This window comes from Rissa tridactyla, chromosome 4 (assembly GCF_028500815.1).
Source record: "Rissa tridactyla isolate bRisTri1 chromosome 4, bRisTri1.patW.cur.20221130, whole genome shotgun sequence".
Classification (NCBI taxonomy): domain Eukaryota; kingdom Metazoa; phylum Chordata; class Aves; order Charadriiformes; family Laridae; genus Rissa; species Rissa tridactyla.
The window spans coordinates 4,090,591-4,113,841 of record NC_071469.1 but is presented as its reverse complement, the minus strand read 5'-3'; the positions used below and the strand labels follow the sequence as shown (position 1 = coordinate 4,113,841).

The 23,251-nt window shown below is 44.3% G+C and overlaps 1 protein-coding gene across 1 annotated transcript; it reads right to left on the bottom strand.

Annotated features, from left to right (window-relative positions):
• On the bottom strand, window positions 1-4,320 carry FGF19 (fibroblast growth factor 19). The gene is made up of 3 exons (XM_054200880.1): window positions 4,101-4,320; window positions 3,890-3,993; window positions 1-333 (listed from the first exon to the last, which is right to left on the bottom strand). Exons 1-3 carry the CDS (start codon window positions 4,318-4,320, stop codon window positions 1-3), a joined length of 657 nt encoding a protein of 218 aa, XP_054056855.1.
• Window positions 4,321-23,251: the final 18,931 nt, after the last annotated feature.

Here is a 23,251-nt window from a genome sequence, read left to right as displayed (position 1 = left end):
TCATTTCTGAAAGCTGGGGCTCTTCACTGGCGACAGTTTGGAGGTGATGCCAAAGGGGTCCATGCTGTCCGTTTCCAGAGGCGAGGAGTACACCTCCGGCTCAAACGCCTGGCTGTAATCACCGTACTCGCCAAAGTCTGTTGACTCCACGGGCACAGTGTTGATCATAGGTAAGAAGTGAGACAGCGGAAGAAAATCTTTTCCTTTGAACTGTTGTCTTTGCTTGGCACTGCTCAAAGACACCGATATTCCGTATTTTTTTGATCTATATACATTGTAGCCGTCTGGACGAATCTCCTCTTCGAAGGAACAATCCTCAGTGGAATACCTGAGCTGAACAGCAAGGAGTAACGAGAATTACAAATACACCCACCAGACTCATTGTATTCAACCACAACATAAACCTTGGATGCCACCAGCCCTTTTCCCTCTGCTGGCAGTGGGGGTGTCCCTCTGGCTTGTCGTGGGGGCCCCAATTTGGTGCACCTTGAAGACCCTGCTGCCAGATCCACGCTGGTGGGCTGCCCGCTGCCTCTCTGCCGGGCTGCTGCAGGGGTGCAGGTGGGACCCATTGCTCTGCTGACTGCTCCTTCAGCAATGGACCACGGCCACCAAGAGGAAGTGCCCTGAAGAAGTGGTCAGGTAGTTGGACTAGGTGATTGTTGTAGGTCCCTTCCAACTGAAATTATTCTATTCTATTCTATTCTATTCTATTCTATTCTATGCTATTCTATTCTATGCTATTCTGTTCTACGCTATTCTATTCTATTCCTGTTCCATCCCATTCTGTTCCGTCCCGTTCAGTTCTGTTCTGTTCTATTCTATTCTAGTCTATTCTATTCTATTCTATTCTTGTCCTGTTCCGTTCTATTCTATTCTATTCTATTCTATTCTATTCTATTCTATTCTATTCTATTCTTGTTCCGTTCCGTTCCGTTCCGTTCTGTTCCATTCTATTCTATTCTATTCTATTCTATTCTATTCTATTCTATTCTATTCTATTCTATTCTATTCTGTTCTGTTCCTGTTCCTGTTCCTGTTCCTGTTCCTGTTCCTGTTCCTGTTCCTACTCCACTCAAGCTCCCCACATGGCACACAGTACGCATTTTGGATTTTGAGGCAATTAAAAGACCTAATCCAGAACTCCTGAAGTTCCTGCACGTCCATCACATTAAATAAGGTTTGAATCCTGGATGTGCACTTCTCCACAGCTACCACACTTATCCTGTCCTGAGCACAGGCAAAAAGAATCTCGGATGACAGTGCTCATTTAGATAAACTGTCCTTAATTGCTGCCAGTGCTTAACTGCAGTCATGAGAGCTAATGCAACAATCCTCAGGTATAAAACTCCGTCTCTACTGGAGATTTGCCTGTGTTAAGGGCTTCGGGAACAGGTCTGTAGAAAGGCAGCGCTGTCAATGTTGGCTTTCGCAAACATGGCCAATCAGTAAAACGATACTGAAAAGGTAATTTCTGGTTTTTTTTTTACTTAGCATAGGCTGAAATTACAAAAGACCGGTTAACACAGTGTTACTTGCTCACTAGACATTAGTTAGAACTGTCACGTTAATAACAGGGCAAGTTAAGGTTTTGTGTAGAAGAAGGTATTTGCCTAGGTATGAATTTGTCGAAATAAATTTCTGACGCACCGTACAGATCGTGTATTGGGAGTTTGCATCGCCGGGTCAGACCTTTCCAGATCCTTACACAAGCACTGTATTTCCTACAACTCGGGTGCTATTTCAGGCTCAGCCACTCCAGGTGATTGAACTCGCGGTCAATAAAAGACAATTGCCGATTATGTCTCAGTCTGCAGTAATGAAAGTGTCCTTACACGAATGCTCTGCCCGTCTGAATAGCGAGCATATTTGATACTCTTCAGTCCTTTCTCGAACACCCATAATAATATGGAGTACAATTAAGTGCATACATTTGATTGTCTTTTAAAAGCACTCTTTAAACTAATCAAGCAATTTTTAAAAAGTCGTTTTTTTCCAAATAAAATTACACAATATTTAGCCTTCTACACACATTATATCTCAGAAAAATATGTGTCTATGACAGAAATTTATGGCTGGATTGTTAGCTGTCCTTATTTCTATGAGTGCTCAGCCTCACTAACACGGATGATGAAATAAAAAAGCTCTTGAGCACGTGTGCATTGCAAATAACAGTTATTGATTGCGCCTCCCGTGTCTCAACTATACTGTTCCCTCTTCATTTCATTGGGATTGTCTCTAGTGTATTTTTTTAAATAAGTGCCAAACGCACTTTAACTATTTCCAGGTTATTTTTGTCACAGGAGGAATTTATAGTATCTCAGTACATTAAGCAGTTAGGTGATTTCCCCCAAACTATGGACTATGGCACACTGCACATTCAAAAATCAGCCCAAGTCACCAGTTTTCCAGTGTTAAAAAAGGGCATGTTTCTGGAGTGCAAGTGGTTGCCCAGTTCAGTCCCCAGACACCATACTTGCCCTTTCGTTCTTCCACTCCTGAGCACGGCACTGACAAGGCAAAGAATTGCCTGTAGAGCAGCCGGCCGGGGCTGTTAGCAGAGAGGTGACAGCAGGTGTCCACAACATAGGGATGTGACAGCATGGCTACAAGCCATTGTATTTACCGTAAAAAAACTCTGCAATTAATACTATACACCAACAAACCCAACCTCAGTCTCTCTGCTTTGTTTTCATTGATCATTTTGCTTTGGATATACATGAGAACACTAAGCGAATAATTTCCCTACCATACTGTCTGAACCTATGCAGCTTATCACAGCATCAATCGATTCTAGCCCAGAAAAGCAAGGAAATTCAGGAAGAAAGGCTTAGTCCTATGTTATAAATGCATTCAAAACCACCACTGTATCGGTATTGCTCTTATTAAAGATACTGGGAGCTTTGACAATGGGCCAAATCCTTGCCCGATTGAAATCAGCAGAAATTTTGCCAGAGTAATCAGAGCAGAATCAAGCTGTATCTTTACCATCGCATAATAAAAAGCCATCGCTCTGTGAAACTCAGGCTCCTGTAGAGCAATCACACACAGACTGAATCTGACTCTTACCCTTCAAACTCTAGAGTTGGCAACTTACGCGGCTTCACAAACAAGCTTCTATCGCTGATAATGACTAGCTGATATGCTGACATAACTAGGGAAAAAAGCACGACCTAACAAAGTGGTGTCAGCGGGTCACTAAACTCCTCAACCTCTTGGAGTCCCACAGGTGTGCAGTTATCACAGGTCAGAAGCGAGACAGCAAAGAAGAGTCCTTCTTCCCCTCGAAATCCCATTTCTGTTTGGTACTACCTAAGAGACGGCATCCCCCTGTTTCTGGGATTTGTCTGCCTGGCAGCCATCTGCCTGCATCTCCTTTCTAAGGAGTAATATATATATACATGTTCATATATATATATATATATTTAGAATACCTGACCTGAACAGTGAGAAATTGTTCAGATTAAATTATTTAGATTCTATGCCTCGACTTAATCTATTTCTGCGGCAGAGATGCAGCCACCCACCGATGAGGCTTTTTAAACATAAATGCAATTTTGCCCTGGACTGTATTTTCGGTATATTTTGGCGAGGGACATGCAACATACACTTCGTGTTCTAAATGATGTTCCTTGCTGAATTCTCATAATCCTGGTGGCCTTTCAGGCAGCAACAGTGACAAGAATCACCACTCCTATGGAGAAAAGGGGGTGGGGGAGACCCGAAAGCTTTGTTAACCCGTTACCAACCGCATCCATAACAAAACCATGTCAGCCCTTCTGTCTCGCCTGCCGCTTCAGCGCGGCGGCCGGGCTGGAAAGAGCCCTCGGGAAAGGCCATCCCGGGTTTAGAGCCTCCGGGACCGGTGTGCGGGATGGCCGCAGCTCACCTGCCCGTGCAGCCGCCCCGCCTCGTCCATGCAGAGGTAACGGGAGCTCCGCACGCCCTTGATGGCCACGGTGCGCACCGCCACGGCGCGGATCTCCAGCAGACCTGCGGAGACAGAGGGAAAAACGGCGGTTGGCTCCGCGGAACCGTCCCGTCCCGTCCCGTCCCGTCCCGTCCCGTCCCGGCCACCCGGCGGTGCCGCCGGTACTCACTCTGCGGGCTCTGGCTACCGGCAGCGTCCACCCGCCCGTCGCCGCCGATGCGCAGGAAGCAGCTGAAGAGCCCGTGCTTGCTGGCGGTGTAGAGGTGCCGCAGCCGGATCGGTTCCCCCCACCCGTAGTTGACGTGGGGACCGGCGTCGGGCAGCGGCAGCGACACGACGGCGGCGGCGGCGAGCCCCAGGAGCGCCAGGGCGGCGGGGGGCGGCCCCATGCCGCGGGAGGGGCGCGGAGAGGCGCGGAAGGGAGCGGAGGGGCGCGGAAGGGAGCGGAGGGGCGCGGAGCGGCGGCCGGGCGCTGGCTGCGCTGGCTGCGGCTCGGGGATGGAGCGCGGGGGAAGCCGGCCCCCCGGCCTTTTATAGCTCTCCCTTATCAGCCCGATCGATTCGGCTGCATCCAGCTCCAATATAGAGCCCATTTCATAGCGGGAATTGGTCGGATCGGTCACTCCCCCCGAAAATATTGATCGGATGACATCATGTCGCAGGGGACACCCTGAAGTCGCTCCCTCCCCATCCCTACCTCCCAGCTTTTCCCCCTTCGAGTCTCCGGCCGCGCTTCCCCCACCACCGCCCTCCCCCGCGACCGGACCCCGGCGGTCCCCGAGGGGACGGGATGGACGGGCGGCACTGCCGGTCCCGCAGCCCCTGCCCTGATGTGGGCGCCGGGAAGGGGACCGGGGGAGGGGGGCTGGACCTGTGTACATCAGACCCCATCCAGCGGCGACGCGGAGGTGGGGAATAAAATTCGGGGAATGCTTCGTACACCTCGCTAAGGGAAACCAGCCTCGGGCAAGGCAGAGCAGGACCCTGTCCCTTGCCAAAGCCACGGCGACTCCCCGGTCCTGCCGTACAGCCCCGTCCCGGGGACCGCGAGCCCCTGTCACCTCCCACGGCAGGGTCGGTACCGCCGTTCCCGGTTACCGGCAGCCGGCGGGGCACAGCCTCCCGCCGCGACGGGGCGGCCCGGGGCGGCCCGGTACGGCCCGGTACGGCGCCTCTGGGCGGGCCGGCGCTGCTCCCGGGCTTTATCGCAGCCCGGCCATCCCCGGCTGTGTCACTAGATGGAGCCTGGCACCTGGGATGCCGGCTGGCCTCGCCTTTGGGGAGTCTGGGGGGGCGGGGGGGAGGGTCTCCAGCTCCTGTTCGTCCCCACTCGTACAAAGAGATTGGGGGGAAAAAAAGCGTGTGTAGTAAAACTGCATCGCCCGCAGCCGGCGGCCCCATCTAAACGTCAAACAGCTTTATTTATCTGGTCTGTGCGTGGACTTTTTCCACTCGGGCACTTCTCCAGGAGCTCACTCAGCAAGTGCAGCAGGAGGGGTGGGAAGAAGCAGACACACACACACATTTTGGGTTGTTCCACGCTTTTGGCATCTCAGGGACGCTTTAGGGCTTTGCTGCTGGCTTTCTACTGTCCATCCAAACTGAGCATTGAAGGAATTTTCTCAGATCTCGAGAGAGAAAATGGGTAATTTCATAAAGAAAACAAATCCTTCCCCCACAGGACACATTAAATAGCAATTAAGCAAAACATAACCCCACGCCCCCAGCAACTTCTCTGAAACAGCAAAGTTTCAGTCAGCTTCCACATACTGCTTTTATATTTTGCTACCTGTTTACTTTCATCCTTTTGTCTGTACACTTGCATTTCCCTCATGTAAACACACAAATAACTTTTCTTTATGAGCAATCTTAGCTCATAAAGGCAGGCTGTGCATGTAAACAACGTCTACAAAAATGCAGAGTCTTGTAGGATGCTGGCCTGCACTTGTATAAATGCTTACGCTTGTTACCATGTGTAGCTTATGGTACTGAAGTTAATGACATCAATCAATCAGTGCTTGAATGAACAGGGTCTTGCATCAAAAGCTCCCTGGAGCAAGGGATTGTATGTCACCAACCATTTCGAAAGCAACGACTGATTGTGACTACCTTCAGGGTTTTTTTGATGGTCAGCTTGAGACACACAGAAAGGAACCCAGTTTTCTCTGCATGGCTGATGAATAATTAATAAAAATCAGGACACTTTCAGGTGTCTTCTGCTGCATCCTCCAAGTCACGGGCTGTTTTGAGAAATTCTGGCCTTTCAAACATCACACAAATCCACAGTATTATAAACCCAGTAAATAACACAAAGGCATCCGAGACCCTCATTTTTTTTCCCTCTACAGAATTCTGCAATGTTATTACATGACTGCTACAGAGGCGGTTCACTGCCCTGCAACCCTGGGCCCCACAGCAGTTGTGCATGTAACTCATCCTGGCTACACATGCATTCTTCAAGGTATCGAGCACCCACCACACACACAGAGGTTACGGTCTGAAATGAATCCGAAAATCTTTTTTAGTTCATTTTGTTGTGCATCTCAGTGAACAGAATCTATTTTACGATTACTATTTCTGCTATGCTATAGTGTCAATAATATTCACGGTCATAAGCATTCATTTTCTTCATCAAGAATTCCAACTTCTTTCAAGTGGTAAGGAATCGATGCTCGCAACTTGTTTATTCATTTTGCCAGCATCGTTATTCCCTTGCAAAGATCAAAAACTGAGGCAGAAAGGGCAAAAGATTTGCACTAAATGGTATTTCACAGCCAGTGAAAAAGCTGGCTATAAGCGAGAATTTCCTAACAGTTGATGGAGAGCTTTTAAAAAGGTTGCTGATGTTACATGGACTGAGGTTTAAAGGTTCATATATAATCAAATTTAAACAAAAATGAAGAACTTAACTACTTTTTTTTTGAATGGCCCCTCTTGTTATAGGAAGATTTCAACCCAAATCATCTGTCCAAGTTCCTCTGTAGTCGGTGACAGAGGTAAGTGCCTCCAAGTACTTATCTGGACTGGTTAGTACCAATGCTACCTCAAAACAGCTGCTTAAGACATATGGGTTAAATAATCTCTGGAAGTGCCTATTTCTTCCTTGGCTCTGGAAAAAAAAAACCTAGATGATTAACGCAGGTTAAGTACCTTATTTTTAGCTAGAGCTAAATGAGCTAATGGATCTCACTGTTTTCAAAATACAGTTGCAACGTGATTTTCATTTCAGTTCCTATCAGTGTCACTGAACGTTATCATTTATTGGCACCTTTTTACCAAAGTTCAATAGAAAGATACATGTCTTTACATGTTTCTGCAAACGTGTTGCAGAAAAAAATTTATTTGCAGAACAAATGTATTACAGGGTGAATCACACCATCACTTCCAGTGCTGGACCTGCTTCTTACAAACAGAGACTTCAACGAGGAAACCTGGGAGTGTAGGACTTTTTTTGCTTTTATGGGAATAGGAAAAAAGAAAAACCCCAGGAGGAAAGTCTTGTAGAATAAAAATACCTCCTGACCAAATAGTACACAACTGCAAAAGCATTTTCACCTGTTGTAATGAATCATTTATTACCACTGCAGTTTTCAATGTCTCAGTGTAATTTCTGCAGAACAAGAACTTCGGCTTTCTGTGACACTAAAGCTGAACAGAACGTGTTTTGGAAGAACATAACTACCTATATTTAAAAGTCAAACATCCAGAGATCCTGGAACATGCCAAAAAAGATAGCAGAGGGCTTGTGCCTAACTGAGCAATAACATCGTTGGAACCAACTGGAATGAAACCAAGGAAGATTGCCACACGTAACGATCAGAAATAGGGCTTGAAGCCACCTATGAGTAAAAGGTGGTCGTAGCAGGCTACCTTGTGGTGGAGATGAAAGGAAAAAATACATAGATGAGTGACTCAAGACTGAGTGACGGTCAAAATGTGATAAACTCAATGTGTCTAGGATGAAGAGACATCTGCTCAAAAGTAGAATAACTTCAGGATGTCTATAGAACACCATGGGGAAAACTCTAGGGATATAAGTCATTGCAGAAAGAGAAAAATGGTACAGAAACTTGAAAGAGTTTTTACTTCCTTTCGGGTCTTTTTGGGATCTCCCGCAGATTTAGGAGCATTACATGAATGTGATTCAATATTACTTTTGAGAGGAGATTTGTAAGTCTTTTCCCCTTTTCTCTGAAGTCGGAAGTGAGAGAATTACAGAGGCCATAAATACTCCGAGGGAAGTAAGGTCCCAAGCGGAGCTAGAGATGTTAGTGCTAACTCCTGTGGTTTCTCATTTCTGCCGCAGTTCCTGCATGTCATCCCAGAAGCGACAGCAGAAAGCAAGCCTTTATTTTCCCCGTGGCAGAGGGCCAGCAGAACAGTGCAGTCCTTTCTCTTGCTTCTGGTAGCGATGAGTATGTCAGGCAAACGAGGGAAGGCAGAAGTGAAGACATAGTACACTGCGATATGCGGTTATTCGAGCACGGGGTTGTTCTATAAAGGGCCTTATCAGCACAGCGCAAGTTAAAAAACCTGCCTAAGAAGGAGAGGTTACTCCACCATATGTCAAGGACTGCTCTGCTTCCCAGCTGCTTCTGCAATCCAAGAGGCATAAAGGTGACAATATTTCTCCCTGGGCTGTGAACGAGCGCAGAATTGAGATTCCACAGCTCCCGCTGCGTGCGCCCACTGACAGGATGTCATACGACAGGATGAGCATTCATGGAGGCTCTCCCCAGATAGGAATATAGTATAATAGTCCCTGGCGAATTAGTAGGATCCAAATGCATCAGATACTTAAAGATTTTTCAAATGATTGGCTTCCGGAGGGGTTCCCCTTCTGAAACTCCTCTGCTAAAGAAGGTCGACGCGCCGGAGAGATCGTTGCTACTGTACTTCGTGGTTGCATGTGTTATTGCTGGTTCTTTCCAATGAACACAGCCAGACAACTAATTTCAAATATCTCTCGCCATTCTGTTATCTAATGCTTTCTCAACTATTGCTATCAGTCAATGCATTCCTGAGAGCAATACTTAGCCTGGAATTGACTCAAAGCCCTCACGGTCAAATGATACCTTCTGATTAAGTCTACTCTAAAGCTCACAAAAGTCTCATCAGCTTCAAATGGGCTAAATGCATTTTTTCCTCACTGTAAGTGAGGAAATTCCATGCTTTGGAAATGTTTAATCCATCCCATCTTTCCTGTGTCCTATGAAATCCTTTGTAATTCTGGTATAGAAGAAGCCTTATTGATTTTCTGGGAACATATTTGGGAACAGTAGCTCTCTAGCACCTAATTCACACTTAATCAACAAAAGTTTGAAAATGTAGGCACATAATCTAAACATTTAATTTAATCAAAATATTTTAGTACCAAAGGCAATTGTAATCTGGCCTTTCTATGAAGGCTGGGATCCTCATTTTTTCTTACTTTTGTTTTGGGCTTGACACAGAAATGTGCAATGTTGCTGGATTATTACGGATGGCGATTTATTCTTTAAAATGATCTTGCGCCACGGTTATTTTTTGAGGAAACCTGCATCCCGCAGCAGAAATGACTAACTGCAAGTTTCTTTGCTAGTGGGTTACATTTCAGTTTCTAGCTTGACTTGGGAGTAATGCCCCTGGACTTTGTTTATGCAATGTGTTTGCGAAAACCATGAGGAAAGTCTCTGACTTCTTCAGAAAAGGGTAATCCCAGATCACCAGCTTCTCAATCTAAAGTGGTGTCCACAGAGCATTTACCTGTTCTCTTTTCTTGTCAGTGGCTAAATAACTTTGTCTTTATGGCAAGTTCCAACTCCATTGGAAATATTCTTCCTGTAACAGACAGAGAATGGTCCAGCAGTAGCAGAAGATATACTACAAGAAGAACGAAACAGAGTTTCTACCAAAGTTTTGCTTCAAAATCACAAGAGTGTGTACTCCGAGCTGTGGTCCTGTTCAAAAATATCCAAAGCCAGGATTAATCAAGTGATCCTATTCAGTCTGATACAGTGACAATTCCCACAAAGTCAACAAGAGCACAATAGGAAACCGGGATGTGCAAAGACTTCAGCAACGAGACCGTTACAGGCACATTAAGCCAAACGTGACCCTGGAGCAGCCTCACTGAGTTATATCTGGGATGAATTTGTTCCATAAAGGTCTGACTTCATTTCACCAGAGACGCAAAATTGTTTTCTTTGTTAACAAGGACACTGAGCCAGGGGCTCTCAGGTGTTGATTTTTGGGGAGTCAGAAGTAAGAGGGAGGGGGATGAGAGGTGTTTAGCTATGCCCGTCTGCTTGGTGAGGCACTGAGTCCCCTCTTCTCTTGAAGTCAGGCCTCCTGTATATCTGGGAGTGTGATTATAACTCTGCTTAAAGGCAGGCGTTTTCCCAAAAGCACCTATGATAATAATCCTGATTTGCTGTAAAATTGATACCACCAAATGCAGATGATAATAGATTATACCATCGAAAGTATGTGGTAGGCTTATGGCCATCTAAGTGGTATTTTAGGTAGAATCAGGTAGGCTTGGCCGAGAAGCTATGGGAGAATTGTTACAGCTTATGTGACATTGAGGATCACACCACCCTATAGCTGTCCCTGACGGCCCATAAAGGTAAGATGCCTTTGAGATGTTCATCTGAGGCTTTACAGCAAGTAAAGTTTACACACTGCAGCTGTCTCAGGAGGATGATCTCACGCAACCGAGTTGTAGAGTCAGCGTAACAAACATATGCAAGCAGTTGGGCTAACAAAGAGGTAGGTTTCCTCAGAGCTGCTGTCAGTGCAAACTACTTGCTAGGCTTGCCTTTGTGCTTTCTCAGGAAGGTTTGAGGGGTCTGAACTATTAAAGACCAAGAGACCTCCATCCTTTATTTGCTGTTAAATCACCAGTGTATTCTGCTAAAAGTTGTGGAAGGTTTCTAGTCCAGCCATGGTTTGATGAAGCTGGCACAGCTTTTTTTTTTTCCATGAGAATCCTATGCTTGCCACTATGATAGAATCACAGAGTGGTTAGAACTGGAAGGGACCTTAAAGATCATCTAGTTCCAATCCCCTGGGCAGGGACACCTTCCACTATAGATCTTATATACATTAAGATGTGCAGATACTTGGCACAGTGAGTTTTTTGGAGGACGGATGTGGAGAAGTGCCTGGCTTCACATCATCGCTATACAGGTTAGTTCCAGATTGCTCAGTCCTGTTAAAACTGAAGGATGTTAAAGGTAAGTACTATACATGCCTGGGGAACTTCTGCTTGTATTCCTTTGTGGACAGCTGGGAGTGTTTTGGATCTGGGATTCAAACGCTTGACCAAGGAGTCCGAGGTCTGCACTGAGCACAGTACGACAATTTACCATGTTGTGGAGTAAAAGAGGTAGAAAGGGAGTTAAGGAAACCAGCTGAGACTCACAGTTTTCTTGCTGCTTATTATTTCATGCCACACTCTGCTGCTTATCATTACTAGCCTCCTAGCTGCTGTTACTAGGAATTACTAGGAATTGCAAGTCACCGACAGAACTGGGTAAGCTGTTAAGAGATGTAAATGATTAGTGAATGCAGGTGAACGTTGTGTCAAAGTGTCAATTCAATCCACAAGTGCTTATTCACCCACTGTCATCAATTTTTGATTATTATGATATTGCAGGAAGGACTCTTACTGAAATGCTGAAGCCCTGTATGAAACAGTTCTGAACAAGTGTAAACTTAAAAAAAGTACGAAGTTTCCTAATGGCATCATTTAAGGTTGTTAAGAATATTTCGCACACAGACACATCCTCAGCTTCCGGAAAGCAAAGTGGTTCAGCTGAATCAATAGAAGTCTACCTTAAGTCTACCTTTCACACTAGCCCATACCAAGGGCCTAACACCAAGGAGAAATATGTTAGAGCAAAAAAAATTCTTCTGCAACTCCTCCAATTTAGTAGATGGTGTTACTTCACACGGATTTTAAGAAGTGTGACAATATCTTGCTTCCCTCTTCACAAGACACCCAGACTCAGTCATTAATATTAGGTAACGCTCATGCAGAAAGTTTTTACAGTGGCTTTTCTCAAGAGGCAAGAGATGAAGATTATTGATAACTGTTCATCCACTTGGAGGTCAGAGGAAGTAATCTTCTGCTGAAAGGAAGCCTGTGCTACAACGGTAGCGTGGCTGCAGGATTTGCCATGAATTGGGAAACCGAGTAACCTTCTCTGGTGTTCCTTATTGCGGCTTCTTAACTAGTCCCATTTGCTACCACCGAACAGGGCTGTGGGATGTTTGGGGTCAAGAATTGAAGGGCAAAGGTTACTGAAGCATCCTGCCAACGCGGCTAAAAGGGACCTTTACTTGACAAAGCAGAAGTAACATGGGATCTAAAAGAGCGGTATTCAAATAGCCAGTCCATCCAAAACATTGCATTTGGATTGATCCTAATCAGCCATAATTTCCTAGTTTAATGGCCAATTAAAAGGCCATTTGAAAGTAAGAGAAGCAGAACAAATCAGCATGGAAAAAGCCTGGATGGTCTTTAGAAAGTAATTCAAGTTTACTTAGGTTTTACACATCTGACCAGCGACAAAACGAGTAGGAAACGGATGTCTTGCTCTAAGAGTTATTCAGATTCATTAAATAACTAGTTTCAGTATGAGACAAAATTTGAAGCATCTCTGAAAAGTGACGTGAAATACCTGCATTGAAACAAGGGGTTTATCTATCTAAACATCACAGCAAATATTAAATGGAGTGTAAAATCCCTCACTATCCGGCTGCTGTGTATATTATGTATCTTGTGTATGTTATGTATCTTGACCTGACGTAAGAAGCAGAATTAAACTCAGTACTTCTTTTATGTGTATTTACAACTGTGATCAGACATATAATGGTCAGAAGGATTCTAATTTACGTCTTTAACCCCCAACTTTTTATGTTCAAATTTTTTCATTTTCCTGGAAACGAAGTGCCTTAAACATTACAGGCCATAAGTGAGAGCCAAATTACCTCTGGTTCTTTCAAGGCTGGAGGCCCCAAGAAGAGCCTTGCATGACAAGAGGCAGCGACGCCTCGGTTCTTGAAGCGAGCGAAGCAGACCAATGTGCTGAGGATGAAAAAGTGGAGTCATGGTGTCTCTCATGGATCGTTCTCTGGCTCATATACTCTTGAGTATGGATCTACCGATTTAGGCACTCATTTTGCAAAGGGAATTGTAAATATGCCCCACCCCAATTAATTCTGAATTTAACCCATTTCGGAAGATTTCCAGAGTGGGGCAGGAGTCCCTCTCATAGCTCTATTTGGGTTTCATTCAATAGTGAAGGCTCCCTGAGACCTCTACATTACTCCTTATCAAACGTCTCTAGCAGATAAAGCCTACAACAAAACAGCTCCCGATCTCCGGTACCGCAGCCTCACTCCGCAGCAGATCTGCTATTGCGGGGCAATAGATGTCTCTTTTTCCATTTTCTCGACTAATAGGTCACATATTGCCATCAGTGTGATTTGGATGCAGTTAGACAGATGCGTCATTGATTGTATAACATTGTAGAAGGAACTAGCCAATGCTAACGAAATAAAGAGCAACAGAAGTATAAATGGATCCGACACAAACCCCTCCTATTCATGGCTCCGCTGGCAATGCCAGTATCCCATTCTCAAGAGGCAGCGATCCCCAAATTTACTTTTTCCTCCAACACACGCACACAAACAGCAGTGATAACACTGTGCGCCATCACGGCAAATGATATAAAAACTCATTGACTAATCATTTGCCTGCCTGGCTTACGTTTCCTTCAGAGCTGCATTTTAACTCTCAGTTTCCTGAGGAACGTAATGACAGACGTATCAACAACAGCTTTTGCTGGTAATTTACAGCCCTTGCTAACTAAGTTCCTTCTGCACTGTCATTAGGTAAGAATTTCCAGTTATGATCTCTAGTCACTGCTTTGCACTGAAACAAATCTTACAATTTCGTTAATGCAGTGGTTCATCACCAGTAGTTTGTATTTCCGTCTGCTTTAACCATATGGTACTGAATAATAACAATAACAACACCAATCATAATTGTCAATTAATATTCAGAACAATATTGTTAATACTTTGTTTAGAAAAGGAGCCCAACTCTGCCTGCCATGGGAAAAATTAATCTACTTTAGTGGGAACAGTCTGACATTTGGCAACAGTTCTAGGTAGTAAATTATTGAAGTATCAGTTAATATTTATAATTTAGGCTTGTTAAGGCCTTGTAAGAACGAAGGCTCCATTGTGCCTCCCATTTTATGTGCATGCACAAACAAGCAACAATATCATGCTTTCCCTTCTGCTTCCTAGCGTAACGATGCACAGGCAAGGAGTGGATTTCATAGTCCCCCCACCTGTACACTTATTTTCAGAGTTTTGCTCGTGTTACAGATGTGAACACGCATGGCTACAGCTTTTCCGATTTTAGATCAATGAGCCACGCAGCAAAGAGCACCGAGCTGGCAGGTCCTCTGCATTCAGCTGAAGGAAATGAAAGGGAGCTCAGTTCTTGGCTCCAGTTTTCTGTCACTCCATTGTCATTCAACAAAACGGAGCAAAGAGAAAAGCGATCAATCCATAAACTCGTGAAGCCTCAGTCTCCAGCTGTCATCAGCTTTGAGCTCCTTCCACTGATCTTATCTGTTGCAGAGTGATTGAAAGTAATTTGTTTTGGTTGAAAGTAATTTGTTTTGGAGAGTAATTAGATTATCTCTGGGGGGGCTTCCTACCTGGTGACCCAGTGTTTCTCCTTGGCTTGCTGCTCATTAACATCAATTACCATAGAGACACTCATCAAAGGAAGGCTTGCACTGCCCAGGGTGGGGAACCTATTAAGAAATATGCTTCTCATTCCCGCTAGGAGATAATAAACCTTCTGATGTCAAACAATTATTAGTGGGTCAGACACATATGATCCCAGTGGGGCTTAAGCCTTTCGTTTGCCATCCAGTGTGAAATGCTTCGTAATTAGGAAATGAGCTAGATCTTTCTATAACGGTGTATATTAGCTTGAATATAACAGGCTCAGGCAAACTGCTACGTAATATTTGTGAGCATCGTCTAACACTGCCAAAGCAATCCGGTGGACTCGTAGGCAGGCTACTCTGGAAAAATACGAGGACGTATATTCCAGTCTTGCAGAGGTACCGGGATGACAAACAAAATACATCTCTGCAGGGGACAGAGCAGAGAGGCTCAAAAGTTCATGCTTCGACTCTTGTCCCCAGAATCAACTCTTTAACTGAGACAGTTAATATGGTTATGTATATGACACAGCACTGATAAGCGTCATAATAACACCAGTATCTATTTTTTTTCTGTAATCATGTGAGCTCTAAATGAGTCATTGCCTGACTGTGACTTTTACTGGTAGAGATTACATCATTACTACTATGCCATCCTCCAGAACATCACAAAATAAACAAGGACCATAATGATCCACCTTTTCAACAACATCTCTTTTTCAGACAGAGCAAATCTGAACGATAAATCACCACGGTTATGCATTCATTCACAAACATTCGGTCTATAATTTTCCCCTGTTACACCTGATCTTCGTGCTGCTGGGGCAGTAGAAAAAGGTTACAGAGGGAGCAGAAATGGCCTTCAAAGGTAAGGTTTTGTTGTTGGGGTTTCCCTGGCTGGGTAGAGGTCCTAGTGTCACTGAAAGCCCCCGGGCCAGCCCTGGGGGTGCAGGACAAGCTGGGGTTGACCACGAGGAAGCTGGGGGAGAAACGTGGTGACAAGGTCGTCGTTCTGCAGCTGTTGATGGCTACCTGCAGCTGCCCTGGTCCCTCGGGAGAGGCGTATAAGTTGGGGCAGCCCAAGAGTCACTCTGAAAGGGAATTGCCACTAGTGCTTGTAGTCATCAAAACCCACCCTGGTAGGTGATACCGGCTCTCACGTTTTAAATACATGGTACAAGTCCTTTAAATGTCTTTTCTGAAGAGCTGCTAAATGCTAACATCTGAAGTAAATAACTGCCTTTTTTCTTTTCTTCGTTTGTCTTGTTGGAGTAATTAGGTCATTATATCTGAAAGTGATTGTTTTATGCGTGCCAAGAGCGAATAATGAAGACCTTTGATGAATCCAGCGAGCAGCATGTAAATGTGGGGAAGGAATGCAGCGGCAAACGAATGACCTTTCTGAAGCAGAATTTCTCCCTGCGCCACCATTTTTATCCGCATTAAAGTCAGTTAATGCGTTTACTTTTTCCTGCTGTGTATATTCTTGCTGATCCCTCATTGCTTCCTTTTCCTAATAAAATGCACATTGTCCAAAGTGTTTGCAACGTTCTTTAAATAGGCTACTGTAGGCCTGTTTATGAGCCTGCCAGCGGCTGCTCCTGTAGAGCTAAACATTTCCTCTTCCCATAGTTTTCGAGGAGTGCTTAGAAGTTAAATATTTTTTTCAGACTGCGTTCATGTAATTTTGATATTAAGGCTGAGCTACGGATGGTCTTTAGCCATCTCACCAGTCCCTAATAATTTAGTTAAATGAAAGTAAACCAGTTTTATTACCCGTGTTTATGGCGTTAGTTAAAAAATAAAAGGCAAGGACTGAACAGGCAATGGAAAATAAATAACCTTTTGTTTCTCAGGACTGATCCTCACAGGGAAGGGAGGATCAACTGCTTCCACTTCGCTGCTCATGGCAGCGAGTACAGGACCTTCCTCTACAGCCTGGTGAAACCAGATCGACTCCATGGCACTCACATTATAAATCCACATGAGTAAAGCAAAGAAACTGGCAGTATCACAAGAAGACTGGTGATGATTTTGTTTTGCCAGCCTTTCCTTTGAGCCCAGGGCGGGAGGAGAGCTGCTTGTGCCGGTGAGCATCTGCGCTGCTGCGGGTGCAAGGGTACTCGGCGGAGGGAGGGTGCCCTGACCTGGGGATGTGGCTGGTGACCTTGTAATCCCGTTTCACCTCTGCTGGCTGCCAGTGGGAAATAAAATTCAGCCCTTCAGCAGCATGGCTGGTTATGAGAGCGATGATGCCACAGGAAAATTAAGGTATCTCGACGAGGGAAGCAAATGCGGGTGCCTTGGTTTGGGAGGCTTCGTGGTAGGGAAGAGGAGCAGGGGGTTGAATGCATTTTATCTGACCTGTGTACTTTGCGGGTGTACTTTCTGCTTGCAGGTGTACGTATATATGTATCCACTACCTTCCATTAACTGGCTATGGTGCTTTAGAAGAAAATGAGTTCAAATCGCTAGGGTTTTTTTTTGGTGTGCAGTATGTGAGTGGAAAAAGGTTTGTTTACGGCAGCATTTCAGCTTAAGTCGGAATAAATGGTTTGAAGGAAAACTGATTTCTCTCCTCTGAGAGGAGCTTCAGTTTGCTTTTTGGAGTAAGTGTGGTATCAGAGCACATGGACTGAATTCACTTTGGATTAAACTAAACCTGAACATATGCTCAGTGAAGTCCCCTGACGTGCTGTTAACTGCTAATGGCTGTTCAGTCCATGGGACCAGATTAGACCTTGCCTGAAGCAACGCCCTTGCACTGTGTCCAGTGTGGATGCTAGGTCCTCAGCACCAAGGGACAATTATGGGACAATTCATGATATTCATAACATCTTCTGTTTTCTTGAATAAACCAATGTTTTCTGCGCATGACAAACAGAACCAGTAATTCCAAATCTTGACATGACATCTGATAAACTCAAGTGTAGATTTCATTTATTTGCTCAGTGGAAAACATGGTAACGTTTTACTACGCGCTTTAGATGCTTTGACTCCATCCCCATGCCTGGAAGTGTTCAAGGCCAGGCTGGATGGGGCTCTGAGCAGCCTGGTCTAGTGGGAGGTGTCCCTGCCCAGGGCCGGGGGGTTGGAACTATATCATCTTTAAGGTCCCTTCCAACCCAAACCAGTCTATGATTCTATGACTCTGTCCTTTATATCCCAATTCACTGCCCTGCCAGCTTAGGCTAATGAAGTGAAGAGTGTGAACCAAACTGCGGTGAATTCTTGCACCCGAGTTTTTCATATCAGTCTGCCCTCTCTTGGTGTGGGCTGGTTTCTGTTCACAAGGTGATTTCTAGCTCTTTGTTCTTGGGTTTCTGAAGTGTAGGTCTAAGGAGTTATGGAGGGGATTATCATTGACTTCTTATTTACTTGTGGGAAAGCTCCCAAGGTAGCTATGCAAAGCAGGCTGCTAGATAAAAAAAAAAAACACAACGTTGATCAAAAGGGATGAAATCTGTGGCAAAACCCCTGAATTTCCTCTGGGGAAAATGCCAGTTTTCCCAGCCAGAAAATCGCAAATTGCACAAATTCATAATAGGGAAAAAAAGGCAGTTCACATATCTCAGAAATATTGTGGGCAGATGCTCCTGTTTACAGCTGGCTTACAGTTTTGATTATTTTTTTTCTCTCTGAGACTATAGAAGATAGAATCAGAGTTTAAAGAATGAGTTTCCTATCTGGAATGCAATACAGCAAGTAGGAGCTAATTCTGAAATGAGTTTCTCATCCATGGGGTCACAGGATAAGATACTTCCTTAATGGCTTTGTTAAACAATGTGACTCATATGGATCTTATATCTCCTGTCTACAGAAAACGTACGTCCCTTCTTGATTCTTTGCCACAGTAGTGTAAGTGAGGAAAAGGTGGATGAAGTGACAAAGAGATATCCATTCATATTTTTTTTAATCCACTGGACTATCAACCGTTACAAATCTAATTGCCAAATAAATAATTTTCTGTGAACACTATGGAGGAAAAATACTGTTCGTTTGGATGGTTGATCAGGAAAGCTTTAGAAGCACAAGTCTGAGTCATTTTTAAATGCATAGGTTACTCACCCAAGGCACAGAAATGCCAGGGTACCAATTAGGGAGCCGCTCACCCAGAAGGGTAGGAAATACCATGCATGTGCACCTCCTAAATACAGAAAGTTCAACAATTTTTCTCTTTGAAACGGGTACCAGTCACAATCCTAGATTCATATTAGAAAGTGTCCACTGGCTACTATTTGTATAAGCATTCACAGGTTAAATTTATTAATAAAAGTAATCAATTCTCTGTGGGCAATTTACAAAGTCCCATTCGTCACTTTCACAGCGCATTCAACCATCCTGAGCTGAGAGATGACTTTTTATGTTCCAGAAAGCAATCAAATCACAAAATACCAAATGCAGTTGCGAGGGGTTTATCAGCTCATGTTTCCCCTTATCCCGAGATTTGAGCACTGGCCGCCTTCCAACTTTTCCAGTTTACGACCACGGATTTTGCCCACCGTACCTCTTGATGGCTTTGCCGGGTCTGCCTTTTCCCCCTTGATGCTGCCGTATAATCCCGTTCCATCCCCCGTATGAACAGCAGGGCTGCGAGGGATTCTAGGGACACGAGCAACTCCTGGTAGAAGAAAACGAAATGCCGGCACCCTCTTCATTTGGTTGACACAACCATCCTGTACGGCTGGATCATTAAAGGGATGTTGCAAGATAGTGATTACAGGGAAAGTTCATCTGGTTTCCCTTTGAAATACATAAAGGTGGTGTTCAGGTAATGGTTTTGAATGCTAGTCCTTTTGATGTCTGCAGGCTTGACACTTACACATCTGGAAGCCTGCACACCTCGCTATGAACAGGCATCGCAGCTATGTTTCGCAGCTGGCTTTACAAAAGGTCAGCAGGATGCACATCACTTACAAACGCCACTCTTTTCTTTAGCTCGCTTGAAATTGTACGTTGTTAACTTGTTACTTGCTTTGGTGATTGTTTTATTCATTTTCTTTTTACTCACCTTCAAAGAAGCAATCTGGGCCCACAGACTTTGCCTTGTTGCCATAGGAATAGCCAGGACTGGCATTTGTTCTCGGAAGCCGATTCAAGACCCGCTGGGGAGCGCGTGAAGGCTTTGCTACGGTGCCGAAGGCCCCCAGCCCGCCGTGAAAGAGTGGAGGATATCCTGCCAATCAAAGGAGATGTGGTGGGGTCAGTTAGGACACAAAACTTATTAATTTCGGTCTCTCCAGCCTCGTATTTAATTACCTTTTACTTCTGAATTTAATTTCAGTCCGTGTAAGGAGTGACAAAATGTCATTATCATTCAAAAACTGCTTTGTGGAAACAATGCCTATGGAAGACCTCGTAGTGCCACAGCTCAAAAGCAGTATGCATGTTCTTACCCTGAAACGGGAGTCACCACCGTTACTCTTTGAAAGACGTGTCAAAAACACGTCATTGCATTTGAGATAATGTTTGATTTAGCAAGTTGACCACAACTCCCCATGCAAGTGCTGTATTGGTCATGCTGCCTCGTACCAGCTACCTACCTCATGAAGAAGCAGGTTTGGGGCTTTAAGATTGTTACGTTAAACATAAAAATTTGCTACTTAGGACATAAGACCAAGGATTTTCCAAATTCACACTTTCCTTGCTTTCTAATTGGGTCTCGTGTTGAGCTATTGGAGTTAGGGACTGGATAAACCCAAACCCATGGTGTTAACATCCTTCAAATACTTTGTTATAACTGGAAGAATATGTCAGGACAGGCTTGCAAGGACATAAGCATGGCTGGAATGAGCCAGATGAAAGATGAGTCTAGTCCAGGATCCTGCCAATTCAGTACTGGTTTGCTACAGATATCTACAGAAAGACAAGATAAAAAGGACCATATAGAGTCATTCTTCCATCTCTGGCAATATTTGTTAGAGGGACTTTGTGAAATGAAAGTTATAATCTAGATCATTGTACTCAACAGCTTATAATGGAAGTAACATTTTATTTGATGACCGCTGATTACAGCTCTGGTATTTTCAGGGAATAGGAGTTCCAAGGCATCCCTCTTACCCCACAGCAGCCTCGGGCAGGGCGACTTGTCCAAAACTACAGAGTTGAGGGGTAACTTCCTTCTGTAAAATCTTTGTGGTATCCTGCCCACTCTTCCATCTTTATCCTCGTGGCTGCTAATAATTTTTCGTTATCGTTTCAAACAAGGTGTCCAGTGCAAATTATTTACCAATTTCTCATTTTATTGGTCTTCCCTTGAGCCCTTTTGACAGCAGACATCACATTTGCGGTCTTTCCTTCCTCTGATACTAAGGCTGGTGCAAGCAGTAAGTTTCATATCCCAGTTAGCAGTTCAGTGAGTCTGTACCTGAGCTCGTTTAAACTCCAATACCCTTTGGTGAATAACACGGGTAAATGCCCTGTGGTTAATTGCCCTGTCATATCTACTCCAGGAGAAAAGTTGAAAGAAAATGCAATGGATGGACACTTACACAATTAAAGCATTACTTATATAGAGTTTTTTAGACCAAACTGGCAAAATGGGTAGCAGCAATTCTTCAGCTTACCTCTCTGTGGTACTCAGTTTGGTCTAAAACTTCCATGTAAATAATGCTTTTACTACAACAGTGCCCACCCATTGCACTATTTTTTTTTTTTTAAATAAACACAGAAAGGAAGGAATCTCCCATTTTATACTCTAATTTCTAAAAAGTGGAGAACAAGAAAGTGCTGTATCTTAGACAAGACAGGTTTTCAAACAGCCAGTTCCCATCCAAGTCCATCAGTCCTCCCTCCCCTTCTCCTCCCCAGGAACACATTCCTGCAAAACTTTAGTTGAAATCGCTTTGTTATTTTCAGCGTGCTCTGCCAGTTTGCAGCCCATGCCATGACACAGCATTCCTCCCGCTTTGTTTGGGCCACTCCGATTTTGAGCTGACATTTAGCAAAATTGCTTGAATGTCCTCCTAATACAAGACTCCTTGTTGAATGCAGTTAGCTGAAGTTGCAAGTTTTAGGCACAGGCCATGAGCGGGGTGTGCAGCCATGAATCCCAAAAGGGAATTCCCCTCTTCCTCGGGGGTGTAGGGCTTGTTTTGCCATGGAGCTCGCCTGGGGCACGGGATGCAGCTCGGAGACAGCTGGATGGGGCAAAACCCTTCCAGGGACTGCCATTTACCTTGGCATTTCAGGGGGCAGGCGGTGTGGGGAAGACTTTTCCAAACCCTAGGAAGACACTCATCACGTACCTGCACGAGGCAGAGTGCAGATTGTTTCGGATGGATTATTCTGGGGGGACACGCTGGGTGTATTTCCCTTCCAGCATTTGATTTAGGACTTGGCTTGGCCAAAGTCAATAGAAGCTTCCCCACTCACTTCGGTAGACCTGAATCAGGGCTGCAATATAGAGTGTACTGCAACTAGCAAGTATATAACTTTAAGTGTATGTTTGCTACTTAGTCAGTGCTGATACATCTTTAAATTAGCAGCAAATGCTCTTTTAAAGCCATCACGGTCAAAGTTTTTCACAACAAACCATCCACTCAGCCAAAGGAGGCAGCTTTTGCTAATAGAGGCTTTTAAGTGTTATCTGGATAGGTGAACTAAATACAAAATGTTTGCTTTCTACTTAGCGAATGTCTGTCATAGCCCTGCTAAGTAGCCAGAAACAAATTACGTGTGAAACTCAGCATCCCGCTCCCTCTCTCTCTTTCTCTCCTGTGATTGGTATTTGCTTATGCAGTTCGAGTCCTTAATTTAATTAACGGGAATATGCTTATTTTACAAATGATAACCTTGTAATCTCCTTAGCAGGAAAAAAAAAGGAACATTTTTAGCACAAGCTATTCTTTGTTGCACATCATTTTATTATCAACGTTGTTGTGTCCCTCTATTTATTAAAAAGTAGATTAGTCTTTCTGATTATTTCCATTAACTTATGAGTGGATTTTATTCACGAAAAATAGATGGGAAAGCCACGGAAATATCCTGAAACAATGTGTCATTAAATAGACTTCTAGAGCAGCTCAATTTTTTAAGTGCTTGTGTCAATTATAAAATGAATTAGCATTGATTGTTTTTTAATATTTTCTTCAGCAGAATAATTGAGTGGACTCTCCCCTAGTGTCGCTGTTTTGAACAAGGTTGTGAACTGTACATGCTGGTGAAATTTCACAGATGTCCATGAAAGGTTAAAAAGGTATAGATATTGATAGCTAGCAGAGGTGTTTTTAAGTGTGTATACCTACATTTATATCTATAGACACATCCATAAAGATGTGGCTGTTGTATTTCTTTGTGATCCTTTGGCACAGCATCTGAAGGACCCGTGCTGGTTCTGCCTGAAATGTGGATTTATGATTGCCAGTTCGTGCACTTCTCCCTTTTACCAGGAATACATCCTTTAGCGCACTCCAACCACCAACATAAAGGCATATTTTTATTGCTGGTCACGTGTAAAGGCAATTCTGTTAACGCAGCAACTCGTAGAGGTGAGTGCCCAACCGTGTCCCCAGGAAACCAGTAGATGTCTGCAAAGCTGGTGGAGCTCTCCGCAGAACCAAGAGGACAGCATGTTTGATGCTGC

Excerpts from the sequence above, each read along its gene's own strand:
- FGF19 (XM_054200880.1), bottom strand. The coding sequence starts at position 4,320 with ATGGGGCCGCCCCCCGCCGCCCTGGCGCTCCTGGGGCTCGCCGCCGCC. Across the intron at positions 3,994-4,100 it reads CGGTAGCCAGAGCCCGCAGA|GTCTGCTGGAGATCCGCGCC; the intron begins GTGAGTACCGGC and ends CTGTCTCCGCAG. Across the intron at positions 334-3,889 it reads CGGGGCGGCTGCACGGGCAG|CTCAGGTATTCCACTGAGGA; the intron begins GTGAGCTGCGGC and ends CTTGCTGTTCAG.